This window comes from Diabrotica virgifera, chromosome 5 (assembly GCF_917563875.1).
Source record: "Diabrotica virgifera virgifera chromosome 5, PGI_DIABVI_V3a".
In the NCBI taxonomy this organism is placed as follows: domain Eukaryota; kingdom Metazoa; phylum Arthropoda; class Insecta; order Coleoptera; family Chrysomelidae; genus Diabrotica; species Diabrotica virgifera.
In genome coordinates, this window is record NC_065447.1 from 10,651,840 (window position 1) to 10,671,269 (window position 19,430).

The window sequence follows — 19,430 nt, forward strand, 5'->3', positions numbered from 1 at the left end:
CTGACTGAGATGCTCAGGCTCAGCCCAAGCTTGTAATGATTTATTTAGTAACGCAATACCACTGCCGATACTCGTTCGTCGTCGGCACCATTGATAAAAACCTCGTGCCGACCACTGTCGACGTGGGCGCTGAACGAGTTAAACAATGTTTGATACAGAAATAAACACAGAAATCTTATACATTTGGAGATTCGATGAGGATAGTTGAAAACCAATAATATTTGCCTGATATGTTAACAAAAATATATTTATATTTTATACAATAACTTTAAAATCGAGAATAATAAACATGTATATTATTCCGGATCCAAATTTGGATAATAATCGATTCCATTCGTAGAAACAGTTCCCAAAAACTTCGTATAATCTATCGGCAGACCTGTCTCTTGAGATCCTTTAATTATGACATCCATGTAAGCTGGACTGGGTCGTCGATCAAATGGTAAATTGGCCAAATCCACTTTTTCAAAATTATTCACCATCTGGTATGCTATACAGTTAAGTTTTTGGCCCTCTGGAGTTTCAATTTCAACTAATATTCGTTTGTAAACATTTAAATGGACGTATTCCTGCCTAAAAATGAAAAAAGTAAATAAAAGGATTAAAAATCATTAATGAAGAAATATATTTTACTAAATTTCCTTCCAGATGTAAAAACTACTGCACATTGTTACTAATAACACATGCCAGTAAAATCATAAACCTCTTAGAAACACTTAGACCTCCCATGGCGGGTCTATTGTATCACCACTATGATACGGACTAGGCCCATACGGACCTGGTCTTTGGAGTTTCTGAGGCTCAGGCTGTTCTGGGCTCTCATATCTGCTAAAATCAGCAGGGTCTCCAAATCTGATCCAAGTCTAATCTTTTAGTAACCTTGTGGCCACTAGGACTGGGTAAGAAAGAGAAGAGCAGAATAAAACGATCATATAAGCCAAATGACAACAAATAGAGTAGAGAGCTTACCTGTCTAAATTAATAAAATCTTCATCTTTTAATTCCCACAGAGCTCCAAAGACCTTTTCTCCAGATGCTTCAGTTATATTTGCACCACAGCCTCTCCAAAATTTGCAATAAGTTCCCATGTCGAATCGATAGTCCTAAAAACAATTTATAATTAACGAAAGTACATAAAAAAAAATGTGGTTGAATTGTACGCCAGTCAATGGGAGCAAGAATAGGATATTACCTCCGAATTCTATCCTACTGCATGGATTTTAATGAAACTTTGGGCCTAGCCTCTACTTATCTATTAATTCAAAGTCTAAAATTACTTCCCATTTTTTCTTAAAATACATTAGTTATCAATTTTGTTTGCAGCATATCTCGCTTACTTTTAATGTAATGGACCTTCAATGGCTCATTTTAAAGCTATTTTCAAGCACTACAAAAGGTATTAGTAGCATTATACACCTAAAATCGACCGTTTCTCTGTTATTTCAAGTTAAATACACCAATTTGAGCATGTACCAAAAAACAAAAAATTTAAAATTGTGCTCTATAATTTGATCTTATTTTTTTCAAGAACCATTCATTTTAATCCAGTCCAACTCTTTGAACATAGAAATAACACTATAATAAAAAGTATTGTAGAAAGAAAACGATGTATTTAAATAGGAAACTTGCATATTTTTTTTATTACATAATAATGTTCAGTGGTGTATAAAAATGAGATTTCCAAAATGTCACGCTTCAAAACTTATAATAACTTAGAAGTACAAATTTAAAGTCTTCTGTATCTTAAAATAGTTCAAACGACCCGTGACGTCACAGAGTTTAACTACAGTTGAGTCCGGGAGTCTTTACCCGTGCGTCATTAATACCTGGCGAGATAAAACACATATTTTTATCTAGCATCATTCTCTTCCACGCATGAATCTAATGACAAACCAGCTGCCGCATGTTATTAAGTAAAAACACATGTTATTTTTATGAACGATTTAAACTTAGTGCATTGAAAAGAGATAGATGCAAAGAAAGACGACTGGGGATGTTTTCACTTTTTTTAAGTACAATTTCTGACGTTTTGGTTTGTTTACTTTTGTGGCTGTCAGTTTGTTGAATTTTTGCTGTTAATTTGTCGAATTTTGCATTTTGAAGTTTTTTATAATATACAAACAGTGGTTTTCACAACTAATTTTCATTGGAGTTAGAAATTTAATTAATAATAATAAAATAATTTATTAAGCTACTTCGAATGTAGCTGTAATTATGCACCAAAATTTTAAAGCACAACTTAAATTTGACATTCAATTTATTTGATAACGTCAAATTTTATACTATAACCCGTGATCGGAATAATTCCCACTTTCTGTCACTTGATATTGCGTTTAGTAAATTTCCGACTTATTTCGTATGCTTTAAATGATGACGCACGGGTAAAGACTCGCGGACTCAACTGTATGTCGTTCCATTTATGGTTATATTTACGTATATTCTTCTTCTTTAGTTTATTGGCCTCCACCTACTTGGGTATTTGGCCAGCTCGTCGTCGGGGAATAAAGGAAAAATATTTATATTCTAATGACATTTATCGTATGTCATTGTAATAATATATACCAGTTTGTTGATCTTGGAGTTTGATACAGTTTTTGAAGGAAAGGAAAGAAGGTTTACTATTGAAAATAAAACCATTTTGTAAAAGTACAAATTTTCTATGATAGTTCAAACGATCAAAAACACTTGTAACGTCACATGACTGTATTTTCTACTGACGTTTATATTGTCTAATTTAAAATTATATATGCAATTGGCGTAGAATGTAAACATATAACCCCGTGACATCACGACGCGTTTTGGGGTGGCTGGTATAAGTTAAATTGTTAGTCGTCTTTAGGGGCCAAACGAAAGACAAACAAAACTTTTTTATCTCGTATTCGCAAAAATCCGTCCGAAAAGATGTCATTTTTCAATGAAAATGGCCAATTTTCAACCACGAATAACTCAAAAAATATTAAGTTTTCAAAAAATAATTATAGAACAGTTTTTGCTGAAAATTAGGGTCTCTAGCCTCTTCCGTGGCTATTTTAACCAAAACATTTTTAACCCCCGAGAAGGGGTGGGAACCACCCCCAAGATAAAAGCGCACATCGGCATAGGGTAGACTTTGTTTCTTGAGCTATTATCTACTTACTGTGAAAATATCAAGTAAATCTATGTAGTAGGATGGAATTGGGAGCCAAATACCCTCATTGACTGCCCTATTGATCGAAAGAATCTTTTGTGCCTGCGTAATATTAGGTAATGATGTAGTTCCACAGAAACTAAAGACTCACAGAAACTGCAGCAGCTAATAATATGTTAATAAAATCAACTATGTTTCCGCATAAAGACACTCATAAGCAAACCTGGATCTCAAACGACCATATTACGCGAAACCAAATTGACCACATCATTGTAGATGCCCGACATGGGAACAATATCAAAGACGTAAGAAGACTCAGACGAATAGACGGAGACACAGATCATTACTTCTTAGTCAGAGCAAAAGTCAAATCCATAATATCTAGCCACAAATACAAGAAAACAACAATGAACCCACCAAAAATATACAGGGTGAGGCAAATAAAGGGCCCATTAGAAATATCTCGAGAACTAAAGGCAACAGAATCACCAAAATTTGAATAAAGGGGTTTTGAAGAGTCATCTGTTTAATGAAAATATTTTCATCTGTTTGCTACTTCCGGTTATTGGGACCGTGCAAGTTCGGCAAAGCGACCTCTATTTCTACTTTTATTCGCACTTTTAATTATATTGGCCAATTATATTAGTCCTGGTTGCTGGATAATTCTCAAGACCATAGTCCAAAAAAATAATAAGAAGAAAAAATAAGATGCAGGTTATGTTTAGCAAACGTAAACAATTGTATGTAGTAAATAAAATCAGTTATTAAAATGCAGTACTGCAAGCAAAATACAATTAATTAAATTTACCTTTATATAATAATTGATATCATATCAATATTGTGGAGCAATATATAATTTTTTTGCGTCAATGACAGAAGGTATGAAATATACGTCAATTTGACAATTTCAATTGACAATATGAATTATTTAAGATAGTTGCAATATTTCTCCGCGACTCGCGCACGGTCGTTTCTCGTTTCCCTTTCCAAGTACTTGCACACCGCGAATACCGGAAGTTGCTTATAACTTCGTTTTTTTTTAATGGGACACCCTGTATATTTTTACATTTTTGAATTCTTTTCGATGTCTTCTTTCTTAAAATATCAGGTTTTGTAATGTTATACAGGGTATTTTAAAAGATAATTACGTTTTTTTATTAATTTCGTAGCAACTTTCACACCCTGTAGAATTGTAGTAGTTTGACATCTAAAACTCTACTTACGTTCAAATGATTTTTAATATAGTCTACTATTGTTAAGAATCATTAGTATAGCTAAATTTTTAATTTTAGTATACAGGGTTGGTCGAAACTCGGAATGAGTATTTTCTGAGTTTTCTTAAATGGAACACCCTGTATTTTAGTATTGTACTGAAATTATATTTTATGGTACTTTTTTATTTCTTAAGCATTCCCTATACCTAACTGCTTTAATTTGTGCTTAATTATTAATCGCACCAGCAATCTTAACTACGTAGGTGTTTTGATGGCTAAACCATTATTGGTAATTTTAACGATCAGTCTGGATTAATATGCATTTATTTCTAAAAAATTATTTGTGATTGAATATTTTCACGGCCAACCTAATAAAAGTTTACGTATTTTTTGTTGCAATTAATATTTAGCTTGAATCACCAATAACCCACAAATTACAGCAGTTAGGTATAGGGAATACTTATAAAATAAAAAAGTATCATGATATATCATTTCATTACAATACTAAAATACAGGGTGTTCCATTTAAGAAAACTCAGAAAATATTCATTCTGAGTTTCGACCAAACCTGTATACTAAAATTTCAAAATTAGCTATACTAATAATTCTTAACAATAATATACTATATTAAAAATCACTTGAAAGTAAGCAAAGTTTTTAATGTCAAACTATTACAATTCTACAGGGTGTGAATGTTAATACGAACTTAATAAAAAAAACGTAAATATCTCTTAAAATACCCTGTATAATATTACAAAACCTCATATTTTAAGAGAGAAGATATTGAGGAGAATCCAAAAATTTAAAAATATACAGGGTGTCCCATTAAAAAAAACGAACTTATAAGTAACTTCCGGTATAACCGGAAGTTACAAAGAGATGAAAATATTTTCATTTAATAGATCATCCTTCAAAACCCCTTTATTCCAATTTTCATGATTCTGTTGCCTTTAGTTCTCGAGATATGTCTAATAGGCCAGTTATCTGCCTCACCCTATATAGAACAACTTGAACAAACCTTGAACTCTGAAACAGTTTACAATGATATAGAAAAGCTGTGGGTAACGACTGCCGAAATAATAACCAAGACAGCTGACAAGATCTTTGGAAGGAGTAGGCAGAAGAGGGCAAAAACATGGTATGACGATGAATGTCGGAAACAGCTGGAAAAAAGACAAACAGTAAGGAAGACATGGATACAACTACAAACAGACAAAAGTAAAAAGGAATACAACGACTGCCGAAAAGAAACAATAAAAATGATACGCACAATGAAAAGAAACTACGAACAACAAAAATATGCAGCTATGGAGAGATACCGACCCAAACCAGGCTCCAGAGAATTCTATAAAGCAATCTCCACTGAGAAAAGAGGACATAGAACCAATTTTATCCATACACTGAGAGACAATCAAGGCCATATGATAATCGACGATAAAGAACTAACAGAAGAATGGAAAGGGTATTTCAGGGAACTTCTAAACATCATACAGGAAGAACAGCACAAAGAAGAGATCTATGTAACATCAGACATGCCCGTAGAAAATTTCTCTTTTGAAGAAACCCGAAAGGCCGTAGGCTAAGGCTCCACGGGCGACAAATTTACGCTAGCAGTAGCCGTAAAACGAACTTACGGTTCCGCGGAACGGAATAGGAATAGCCGAACTGAACCGACTACGCACAAGTCCTGTAGTCGGTTCAGTTCGGCTATTCCTATTCCGTTCCGCGGAACCTTAAGTTCGTTTTACGGCTACTGCTAGCGTAAATTTCTCGCCCGTGGAGCCTTAGCCTTAAATAAGCTGAAAAATCACAAAGCGCCGGGTACGGACGAGATATCAGCAGAATTTCGGAAGTATGGTGGAGAAACACTACATCGTTAAATTCACCAATTAATAACACAGATATGGTTAGAATAAAGGATACCAGCAAAATGGAAGGAAAACATCATAGTGCCCATCCACAAAAAAGGGGACAAAACAAAATGCGCAAATTACAGAGGAATTTCACTCTTAAACACGGCATATAAAATCCTCTCAAACATCATAGTAGACTAACCCCTTATACTGAAAATGTCCTAGGAGAATATCAAGCCGGTTTTAGGGCAAACAGATCCACAATAGATCAACTATTCACGCTGAGACAGCTTCTAGAAAAGGGATGGGAGTATAACAGACCCATACACAATCTCTTCATAGACTTTCGACGGGTATATGACAGCGTAGAAAGAAGCCAAGTATGGCATGCCATGGCGGAGTTCTCAATACCACAGAAACTCATTCGGATGACTAAAGTCTGTATGGAGGGTGGAATATCAAAAGTACGTGTAAATAATAAACTGTCTGACAGCTTCGAAATCAACAGTGGACTCAAACAGGGTGATGCGTTATCTCCACTACTTTTTAACCTTGTATTAGAGAAAGCCATGAGGTCGGCCGAAATAAAAACAGAACTGCTATCGGTTCAAGGTCCCAAGTTATTACTAGCATACGCAGATGACATTGATCTCGTTGGAGACTCCATCCTATCCACAAAAGCCATTTTAAACAAGGTGGAAGGAGCAACAAGCGAAGTAGGGCTGAGGATTGATGAAGAGAAGACGAAATATATGTGTATAAATAGAACGGCAAGAAGAGACAGGATAGGACAAAATGTGACGGCCAACACCTTCAATTTCGAAAGAGTACAACGTTTTAAGTATCTGGGGGCCGTAATCACAGCTGACAACGATGTTACTGAAGAAATAAAAGACAGAATCCAATCAGAAAATCGCTGTCTATTAGCACTGGATAAGCTTATAAAATCAAACAATTTTACAAGAAGTTCCAAGATCAAAATCTATAAATCCATCGTTAGACCTGTACTAACATATGGTTGCGAAGCGTGGACCATGACCAAATCAAACGAAGAAAAGCTCAGACATTTTGAACGAAAAATACTTAGAAAAATTTTCAGACCTCACCACATTAACACAAACCAGTATAGGATCAGAACCAACTTCGAATTAAAAGAACTCTAACTCTACAATGACACCGATATTATCCAAGAAATTAATCGAACAGATTGGAAGAAAGTTGTACAGTCGGCCAAGATCCACCCAGGGTTGTAGCGCTACGTGATGATGATGATGATGTAGTTCCACGGTAGAAGAATTATTTCGTACAGCAGCAGATAGAGAAATGTTTCAGGAAATTGTAAAAACATGATGACAGCCAACGTCTGAATATGGACACGGCTCCTAAAGAAGATGGATAACAGAGGCTCAGAACAGATATAGATGGAAATATTTAGCTAGAGGCATATGTTCAACAATGGAGAATTCAGGGCTAACTGATGATGATGGTGATGATGATATGTTATCAGACCCTAAGTGTTTACCTTCAATACGCCTTTGCCACATCGAACTGCATTCGGATTGGATCGGTGCATTCGTCTTTCCAGCAAATTGCTTCCATATGCAAAATAAATACTTTTCTTTCCCGTCATAACACTATTAACACTGAAAATAAGAATCGAGTAAAAAGTATAGGGAAATATTTTCACTGCTCATAAAATTTTTGATGGCATTTTTATTAGAAACACCTTAAATGATACCCAAACAGGTTACCAATTCGAAATAAAACGTTTAATATCAACAATTGACACGTGATTTACTATTTTTGACGGAGTTACTGAATTGACATTTAAGGGCATGGGCACGCATGGGCGCAAATATTTTACGGCTATCACTACTTTTTCTGCCTTTACACGGCAAATTACGTGTAGTAAAATTCTCACTGGTATGGATATGTAAACACTACTTGAAAATTGACAAATGTCATCATTAACTTTAAAGAGATGGCTTTTGAATGTTCTTGGATAACTGTTACTTGTATAATTGCATCATTAATTGAGTTAATTAATATGATAATTATTTCACTAACTATGTATTAAGTGATTGTAATTATTTATATACTGTACAACAAAAACTAATACTCAATCGAGAAAAGTGATTAAGTGATTTTTTAATAGTATATTGTTACTATGGAACGCTTACAATTTTGAACATCTTTAACAACAAAATACTTGGATCACAGAATATATCCTGCTGTATTATCTGCTTGGATCTTTCATAAATAATAAACAATAAATAACTTTTTATTAAGTTCACGTCAATTATCTATCAAATACACTAGTAATATTATTTAATCAACAACTCAAAATATTCCCGATGCCATGTCAAATATTTAAAATTGTCACTGTTCTATCACCATATTCTATTCGACTCAGTGCGTTGTATGACAAAGGTAGCAAATAGATTTGAAAATTATCACCACGGACATGGTGTCCATTTTTTTCGAATCCTGAAAAAACTAATAAATATTTAAAAAAAATTTAAACGCCGAATGAAAGACTAAATTATTATCGAGGGCCGAAAGTCCCTTAGAATAAATAAAAATTTTCTTTTTAATGTTTTCATTCTGCGTTTAAAATTTCCAAAAATATTTATTAGTTTTCTCAGGATTCGAAAAAAATGAATCCCATTTAAATAGCATTGGAGCCGAAACTACGTACCCAATACCCATTCCCTTAACGTATATAGAGTACAAACAAGATTTTCTTATAGTAAATTTTAGAATTTTCATGTATAGGTAGGTAGGGAGCTTTAATACTAAAAATGTAAAATATGTACCAATCAATCTGCACTCACCGGCACAAAATTCCGCCACTAAAAATGTTTGATTAAGGTGATACAGTAGCGATCAACAGGTAGCCAAAACGCGTTCCAAGATTGCGGCTGTAATTTTGAATATTTTTTCGAGATATTTGGCACACGTATTCGTAATATAATAATGAATGGCGGTACAGAGCCCAATTTGAAAAATATATTAATATGTGGAAATTACTCTGTAATTAAATACTATATTAAAAAAACGAGCCTGTACCGCCATTAAGAAGAACAAAAAAATACACTTTCTTCAAATAAACTTTTTTATCCGATGCCTAGATTTTGTGTCATTTTGGAACTACTAATGAAATAAAAAATTTTAGTAGTTCCAAAATGACACAAAATCTAGGCATCGGATAAAAAAGTTTATTTGAAGAAAGTGTATTTTTTTGTTCTTCTTAATGGCGGTACAGGCTCGTTTTTTTAATATTGTATTTAATTACAGAGTAATTTCCACATATTAATATATTTTTCAAATTGGGCTCTGTACCGCCATTCTTTATTATATTACGAATACGTGTGCCAAATATCTCGAAAAAATATTCAAAATTACAGCCGCAATCTTGGAACGCGTTTTCGCTACCTGTTGATCGCTACTGTTTCCTCTTAAGTTTGACAATTTATAACTTTATTATTTGTACTCCGATTTTCAAGATTCATGTATCAGTTTGTAGGTACATGTATTGATATTAGTCCATTAAAATGTTACATTTTTTTAGGCCGTACCTTGCATTTCTTAGAGGAGTCAATTTTATTTCTTTAATGTGTAGGGGGGATCAGTAGAAGCTTAAGTTCAAGTTTTTGGGGTCGCCATCCTTGTCCCCCGGTCGCCATCTTGGAAATGGGGTGCAAAGGGGTTTCGCGCTATATCTCGTAAACTACCAACCCTACGGAAAATCTATTTAAACATAAAATGTAGCAAATTAAATTTTCCACAATTTTGTTTCTCTTACTTTTTATCGTCAAGTGACCAACAAAAAAGATATAACCAAAAATATGTAAATTTTTTTTAACAAGTTTCCTTTTGGATGTCTAACTTTTTTTCAGTTCATTTTAAAATAAAATAACATTATAGCAATTTGACCAGATTCTCGAATGCTCATAGGGATGCAATAAAAACAAAAGTTAGGCTTACTTTTCTATCTATATATATTTTTTATTCATACAATTTATTATGATTTTAACATTCCTATGCTATTATTAATCTGTTTTTGACCTTTCTTTCCACTATAAAACTTATAACACTAAGCATATATAGAAAAGGCCAAGAAGTTGTTTGAGGACAAATTCGCCGCTTCAGAAGAAGAATGACGCAACCGCAAAATGCAAAATTCTTAAGCAGAGTAAAAAAACGATTTTTGATATCAAAATCATAAAGTATGATAAAAATTAGCCATTCACCATACCGTGGTCAATATCTCGAGATATAAGCGTTTTTTGGGGTGTGCCGCTTGTATATGAAGTAATATAACTTTTTTCCTATTATATATTTTGACTTAAAATTTTCCAAAAAACTTCTTCATGAACTATATTTTATTGTTGTGTTGGTTAAAATTATAAACTAAAAAGTTTGTCACTCAACTTTTTTAAGTAAACATGAAACTAACGAAATATGATGACAAAAAGTTAATAAATTAACAACAACTTTTTTAATGTGTTTAAACATTTTGGACAAATTTCATTGTTATCTACATACTTCAAAGATGACACAGTAAAATTTTTAAAAGGAAATATTTACAGCGACCAAAGATACAGCGAGGTAAATTTGAAAAATCATCAAAATTGATTTTTGGCATTTTTGTATAAAATTTATTTTTTTAACATGTTCCACCAACTCTAGATAAAAATAAACTTCATATTCGGATTCAGCGACCTCGAAAACATAACAATAGACCAAAATTGATCATTCACCTTAATTTTGATTTTCGTGGTCGGCATAACGGTTAATGCCGCTCGTCTAATATATAGATAGAAAAGCATTCTTTTTCTACGAGAATTCGAGAATCTGGTCAGGTTTGGAGAGCTGTAAAACCTAGATAATAAATAAAATTAAACAACTTTATAGTGAAAATTGTTTATTGAAAAATCCTCTACAAAATCGCTATGATGTTATTTTATTGTGAAATGAATGTAAAAAAAGTTATAACCTCCAAAAGGAAATTTCTTACAAAATTTTCTCTTATTTTTGTTTATAACTTTTTTGTTGGTCACTTTACTATAAAAAGTAATAGATATAAAATTGTAGAAAATTTAATTTGCTTCACTCTATGTGAAATTAAATTTTCTGTAGGGTAGCTAGTTTACGAGATACAGCGCGAAAGCCGTTTGCACCTCTTTTTCCAAGATGGCGGCCGGGGGACAAGGGCCTCAACCCCAAAAACTTAAACTTAAGCTTCTACTGAAACCCCCTACACATTAAAAAAATAAAATTGACTTCTCTAAGAAATGCACACTAAATGTAACATTTCAATGGACTATATCGTTTGTTATTATTCCGGTATTAACAAAAAAATTGCTTAGATGTCATTATACGGGCATGAATGGAAGCATTGTATTTTCTCCTAAAAATTCTGTGGAAAAATTGAAGAGATGATTTTGTTTCATAGTCCTTTCATATTATCCCGGAGGCGCCACTAAGATTTTGTTTTTGGAATTATTCGAATATATTTTTTCTTGTAAGAGCTGCACAATTTTTTGTAAATAAAAACACCGATTGACTCAAGAGCATCAGATCTCAATCCTATCGAGCATTTAAGGGATGAATTAAAAATAGATATTCGCCGTCATCCTAGGCCTCCAGAAAATTTGGTACAGTTATGGCCCTATAGAGATGTGTCAGTGGCGGCTCGTGACCTCAGTATGCGGGTAGGCTACACATATACTTCGGGTAGGCGACAAAAAATATCCTACAATTTGTAATACATTTTGAGCCGTCTTGCAATACTAAATGTAATCTATGAGCGCAACAATGTGTAAAAATTGCTTTTGGAGCATCTACTTTAATTTTTGATTGTAATCCGTTTAAAGAGCCAGCCATTACACTTGCACCATCGTAAAATTGAGCAATTAATTTATTTTTGTAATCATATGGCTCAAGCACGTTTGAAATTAAACTATATAGAGCGTCTGCAGATCTATTCTCGCTAACATCAAAAAACCCTAAAAATCTTTCTGTTACCTGACCAACTTTGTTAACAAAACGGATTGTTAAAGTACACTGTGATTTTTCGGTTATATCAGTAGTATCGTCCGCTAGTATATAAAAAAATTGACTTTCATTAATTTCTGTTGAAATTTCATTTTTTACGTAATCGGCAAGGCAATCTATTAAATCATTTTGTATTGTTTTTGACAAACCCGTGAACACCCCTTCTATTTTTTAACATGATCCTGGATTTCCTGATCGCGTTTAACTACTAAATTAAAAATTTCTTTAAAATTACCCATGTTTGAAGAATTATGGCTCTCATCACGACCGCGAAATGCAAGTTCTTGTTTTACTAACAGAATTGTAACATCAATTTCTTCAACTTCTTCAATCTTTTTCAACTTCTTCATTATATATCTTATTAGATAGATATCCATCTAATGTCCAGCTAAAGCACTGTCAATAGTTTGTTTATTTTTTTCTAGCCGTTTTAAACCTAAGCAATTGTTTAAATGTTCTTTCGAAGATTCATGTTTTTTTACACTAGCTGATAAATTTTTCAAATCTGAATATCCCTGACTCACCCAAACATTTTGCTTCAAATTTGAGAGCAACAGACAAGGCCAACAGAAAAGTGAATTTTTAAAATAACTTCCGCTTAGCCATTTATGATTTTCATACCATATTGCTTTAAACGATCTCGAAAATGGTCGATTGTCTTTTGTCTTATCTGTGGATAAAATTGTTAAATTTGGTAAAGGCCGGCCCATTGAAATAATTTCTGATCATTCTTGATTTTGGCGCCTTGAAAAAGGCGTCTCGATCAAACTGCATATTACATCGTTTAAAATATTCATATTCGATGACTAAAGTTTTTCCACCAATAAAACTAACACACCTACGTTTCAACAACGTCAAATATTACTTATTTTATTTATGTATCAAATAATAATTTACTCTTCAAATAAATTGTTAACACGAGGTTAACAATTAACCTCGCTTTAAATTTTTAATTATCTATATAATCTAATAACACAATTCGTCAGTTTAACTTTAAATTATCCAAATTGTATTGAAACACAATAAAAATATAATGGACGACTGACAAATAACTATTCACAGATTTATTTGTCGTTAGTGAATTATTACTAAATTAATATAAAATTAAAATGCCCTTCAATAGACCGATCTCAAATTTACCTGTTTATTATTCAGTTTTCATAAACAAATTTAAATTGTCCTACCTAGCTTTATTCAATACTTAACCTTTAACTACACGCGCTGGCGTATTTTGTACGCCAGATATAAGAATTCTACTGCAAATATATTTAAAAATTTAATTTTTGACCTTGTTTATGTCTCTAACCTATCACTGGAATGTGCTTTACAATTTGGTTTTAGTTTCGTTATAATCGGTGTTCTGGGAAGATCGTAATTTACAGTTTATTATTTGTTGTTTCCGGTGGTGCACAATATGCGCCACGATTATATTAATATAAGTAGTAATGTAAGTACATATTTCAATTGTTTTTTAGTCATTATGGCACAAAATATATTTTTCTTTATAATCAATACTTTTTCTCCCGTAAAAAATCACATTTCAAAAAATTTTTTATTAGCAATTTTATTTATCATGGAATCCAGTTATTCCGTAATTCCAGTTATAAATCCCAATTGGCTTACTGAGAAGGAACTCCCAAGTATTTACTGATGCCAAATAAGGTTTATAACAAACAACTAAGTGTATTTTTTCAAAAAAAAAATAAACAAATCCGCTGTTATTGTGTATTTTCTTGTGGCGTATAAAGTACGCCACGCGTGTAGTTATGTCATAACTTGATGCGCGGGTAGTTAAAGGTTAACCTACTAATAACAGCCAAAATCAAAAATCAATTATTTAAAACAGTTTCACAAGACACAAGAGAAGCAACTGATAAAATTTTGTAGGTCCGGCTATAAGACTCTGTGCCTATCCGCCCTTTCAAAATCGTAGAATACGGTCGCTACCAGCAGACCTGCAGCAGGCCTGCTCGCGTAAACAGAGAGAGATCGCACGCCAATTCGGTGTTGGCGTCGTTCTATTTCAGGCTACGTTTTCAAGTGCCTGACCAAGGAAGAATATAGAATCTTATACAGTACTACTGATACTACAAGGAGCGTACAATAATTATAACTACGGAGAAAATTTTTTGAATATTTTTACAAATAATTTGGATAATTTTTGCTATTTTATTGTAGGTATTGTGTCAAAATTTATAAATTACAATTTTAAAATAAGTAATTTATATTAATAATTTATATTATTGTACTACATTTGAAGAGGGTAGGCGGCGCCTACCTTGCCTACCCCGAATGGCCGCCCCAGAGGTGTGTATAATAAGTTATAAATTGTCAAAATTAATCAAAAATTTTTAACAACAAAATTTAAATATTCGTTATGGTAGGGGAGCCCAAGCGGGGATTTTTGCAGTTACTCGAGCGCGTCAGATTATCATATGGGGAGAAACGTGGTACCCTGCAGATGTACCTCTACCATATATTAGCTCTTAACACAGGGGAGTTCGTTCAGGGGGCTCGAAAAAAAAATCTATCCTTAAAAATACTCGAAATTGTCAGATTAAGATAAGGTAAGTTAAGTACATGCAAAAGAGTGTATATTTCAAAAATCTGACGATTTGAGCGGGGCGTACGGAAATGGGCGAGTCAAAAAGTTTCACAAAAAAAAGCGAATAGTTCGCGAAATGAACGTCAGATCGAAAAACTAAAAACTACGAGTTCAATATTTTTCAAAAATCTATCGAAAGATACCAAACATGACCCCCACGGAGAGGGGTGGGGGGTAAATTTAAAATTTTTAATACAAATCCCGCGATATTTCGCAAAATAAAGATCAGATCAAAAAACTGCAAAAAACACTTATTCAATATTTTAAAAAAATCTATCGAATGGTAACAAACACGACCCCCACGGAGATGGGGTGGGGGGTTACTTCAATGGGAGCCCCCATTTTTTATTGCAGTTTTGCATTCTTTTCGTAAAAATAAGCAACTTTTATTCGAAAAATTTTTTCGAATTATAAATAGATGGCGCTATAATCGGAAAAAACGATTGTCGAAAATGGAAAATTAAATTAAAAAATGGCAAGCGCCCACTAAAATGGAAAATTTTACTTAACTTTTTTTGGTTTTAGGACCTAATAATCACAACCCAATAGGTCCCCAAAGCGCTCGAGTGACTGCACATTTAGCATATTTTGCTCCCCTGCTATTAGGATCCGTTCAATTTTCAGCTATTAATGTTAAAAAACAATGGAAATATTAGGTACGTACCTAAGATATCTTTTGGCCGCTTGTCTTAATTTTGTTAGTCGTTTCAACACAATAAAACACCCTCCCATTGTTGATATCTTGGATTAAAGCGCTCAAGAAAAGTATTAAAAGAAATAATTAAAAAATTCCCGTCATAACTTTCATTCTCTTTTGTGTCAATTACATAAAACACACTGTTTTATACGCAACTATCTCATTAATATCTATGTTGAAAATATATTATTTATGGATAATGATTTTTTAATAATAATCAATATTTAAAATAACTCGTTTAAGTGGTAAACAGTCTCGTTATCAAAAATATAATACAACATTCCATAACTTACAAACAATATTATATTTTTTAAATGAAGTTTTATATAGAGCAAAACAAAACAGTAAAACTTATAATTTTGAAAGGTTTAAATGTGGGATGCTATAATTTGTATGTTAAGTACATTCACAACAGTGCCTTAACTTATACATAACTTTGGGAACTGGTAAACCAAGCAATAATGCTCTAGCACAGTGGCGGATCCAGAAATTTGGGGGGAGGGGGGTCATGGATCTTGACGGTGATTTATTTAATTACTTTTCTCTGATGCAAGGACCACCCCTAGAATAAGTGGGTTTTCAATTATTTTTTGGATGGGCCTAAATTTTTTTTGTTTGACGGCTCTCCGTTTTTCTTTTTTTCTTCTTCTTCTTCTTCAGGTGGCATCTTCGCTACGGAGGTTGGCAATCATCAAAAAAACAGTAAAAAAGACAAAACATATTACAAAAGGATGTCCACAAGGATCAGTATGTGGACCTATGTTCTGGGATGTAATGCTAGAGGAACTGTTGGAACAATTGACTATAGATCCTGAAGTGCTTGGAAGCATAGCATATGCAGATGATTTGTTGTTGATCATAGATGCAAACTCAAGAAAAGAATTAGAAAATAAATCAAATGAAGTATTAATAAGAGTAAATGATTGGATGAATAAAGTAAAATTAACAATATCAGATTCAAAAACAACATATAGTTTAATAAAAGGAAATTTAGAAAGATATCCAATTATAAAAATTAGAGGGAAAACAATAAAAAGAAAAATGGAAACAAGATATTTAGGTATTATAATAGACGAACAAAAATTATTTACAAAACACATGAGTTGTGTCTCTGAAAAGGCAACAAAGATCATGCATAGCATTGCTAGTCTAGCACAGAAAGAATATAGAATTTCGTTCCGACAGATGAGAATATACCTAAGTACAATACTTGCATCAATTGTAGGGTACGGTTCAAGTGTATGGGCACATAGATTAATAAATAAAAAAAATGCAGAAAAATTAAATAGAGCTCAGAGAGGATTTCTTGTAAGAATGACGGGAGCATTTGGAACAACTGCAACACAGGCACTCACAGTTTTAACTGGAGTAATGCCAATGCATTTAGAAACACAAAAAAGAGCATGTAATGATTGGCTAAAAAAAGAAAAATATGAAAGAGTAATACAGATAATAGGATTAGATATAAGAAATAAAAGAGAATTAAAAGAAATAATAAATAGAAAAAGACAAAATGAATGAGAAAATTCAACAAAATCTAGACGTTTATACAATTTTATACCAATATTAGAAAACATTCCAAATTATTTTAATCCAAAACAAGGTTTAGTACACTTTTTAACAGGACATGGACCGTACCCAACATATTTGGAAAGATTTAACTTAAAAGATGATGCATATTGTGAATGTGGAGAACTAGGTACACCAGAACATATAGTGTTACATTGTGAAAATACTATAGAAAATGAAGAACATAGAGAAATGAGAAGAAGATTAGAAAGAATTGAAATAAGAGATATATTACAAAATGAAGAATATTTTTTAGAAGAATATTAAACAATCTAACAGAAATAATATCTAAAAAACAACAAGAAATCTATAATAATAGAAGAAGGCAACAAATAATCCAACCCTAATGAAGTTGAGTAAAATAAACTTAAAATAAATAAAATAAAATATAAATTCAAAAATAGATATTTACAATTATAATAATAATAATTCAATATAAAATAAATAAATAAAAATAATAAATCGATAAATAATTCATTAAATTAAAAAAAAAGACTACCAACTCTCTTCTGAAAATAGAGGGACTGTCTTTATAACTTAGAAGGGAGTTGATGGTACCAAAAATATTTTATGTTTACTTAAATTTGTTAAATGTATTTGTTTGTAAATGTTTGTAACGTAATTAATAGATTATGGCAAATTAATTAATAAATTGTAAAAATAGATTTAGTAGCTTAGTAAAAAATGTAAAAATATAAAAAAATATCTGTAATCCCATCAGGAAAAAACGACCTGGATTAGTCACTAGAGGCCAGGTCATATGTAAAAACAATAAATAATAAAAAAAATAATAAAAAATCATCAAAGCCATTTTAATTTTTGAGACAGTAGCAGCTCTAAATAGTTGATTTGAGCTATATCCAAACCATTCTCTCAGGTTCTTCAGCCAATAAATTCGTCTTCTTCCGTTGCTTCTTCTGCCACCTATCTTTCCTTGCATTCTATGAGTCGCAGGATGCATCACTTCTCGCCCTGCATCACATGTCCGAGATACTGGAGCTTTCTTTCTTTAATTGTAAGTTCAACTTCCTTCTCTTTACCTATTCTTCTCAGTATTTCATTGTTCGTAGCTCTATCTACCCAGGAAACCCTCACAATTCTTCTATCGGTCCACATTTCAAAGCCGTTAAGTCGTCTCATTGTCTCTAGATTTAACGTCCATGATTCCACTCCATAGTATAGTACACTGTACACGTAACATTTTGTTAGGGGTACTTTAAGAGCTAAGGTTAAATCTTTACTACATAGAACCTTTTTCATTTTCATAAAATTAGAACGTGCTTTTCTTTTCTTTTTTAGGATTATTGAATTGATATTTATTTTCGTCTGGGGGGGGGGGGCTGACACCCCTCTTGGATCCGCCACTGTCAAGGTAGTAAATTGATGTTCACTTTAAATTGATTGCATTGCAAGAAGATATCGGATAGGAAATCAAGGCTTGAAAGAATACAAAATGACCAAATCAGAAATATAATGGGAGTCAAGTCAATCATCATATACGAAATTCAAAGGAGACAACTGATCTGGTATGGTCATGTAGAAAGAATGGTCAACGGCAGACTGAAAAAACAAATTCTAAAATAGACGCCAAGGGAAAGAAGGAAGAGAGGAAGGCCGAAACAATTTTGGCTAGGCGGCATTCAAAAGGCAGCATTCATTGTCTAAAAGATATCTTCGCCCTGGCGAATGGAACGACTGACGAAGCTGGAAACTACGAACGGGAAGGCGAAGAACGCTATAAATAACCGAGATAGATTATGAAATTGGGCGTTAGTTTAGTAGTGCATTATTTATGGCAGTGACCGATAAACGAAAGGCAATTCTTCCATATGGCTATGGCGATTCAACACCTACAATTTCTTGCGTCTTGCGTTTATCGGCCACTGCACCTTCACAATATCCACATCCGCATAAAATATTTCTGTTTGGATTTTTTGTACTTCACTCTCACCTCTCACACTTCATAATGTATGATGTATATATAGGGTGTCCCAAAAGTAGTGGAACGGTCTAATATTTCGCGAAATAAACATCGGATCGAAAAACTGAAAAATACGTGTTCAATAATTTTCAAAAATCTATCCAATGACACTAAACACCAACCCCCACTACATCCCCTGCAGGTGGGGTGGGGGGTAACTTTAAAATCTCAAATGGAAACGCATAGTTTTTCTTGCAGATTTGGATTTGTTACGTAAAAGTAAGCAACTTTTATTGAAGACATTTTTTTCGAACTGTGGATATATGGCGCTATAATTGGGAAAAAAGATTTATCCTGATACCATAGGTAAATTATAGAGACGGT

At 32.9% G+C, this 19,430-nt stretch overlaps 1 protein-coding gene across 2 annotated transcripts in view; it reads right to left on the reverse strand.

The window, feature by feature from the left end:
- Positions 1 to 229: 229 nt before the first annotated feature.
- Positions 230 to 19,430, reverse strand: part of LOC114335137 (gamma-glutamylcyclotransferase) — a 44,415-nt gene continuing 25,214 nt past the window's right edge. Inside the window, exons 1-4 of one of the 2 annotated variants that reach the window (XM_050652260.1) lie at positions 15,524 to 15,722; positions 7,717 to 7,837; positions 970 to 1,103; positions 230 to 573 (exon numbers count right to left, since the gene is read on the reverse strand). In XM_050652260.1, coding sequence (XP_050508217.1) covers positions 297 to 573; positions 970 to 1,103; positions 7,717 to 7,837; positions 15,524 to 15,591 — 600 coding nt within the window. In that variant the 5' untranslated portion in view covers positions 15,592 to 15,722 and the 3' untranslated portion in view covers positions 230 to 296. Of the gene's footprint in view, positions 574 to 969; positions 1,104 to 7,716; positions 7,838 to 15,523; positions 15,723 to 19,430 lie in introns of those variants that run through there. The other variant, XM_050652261.1, reaches the window with a different exon arrangement.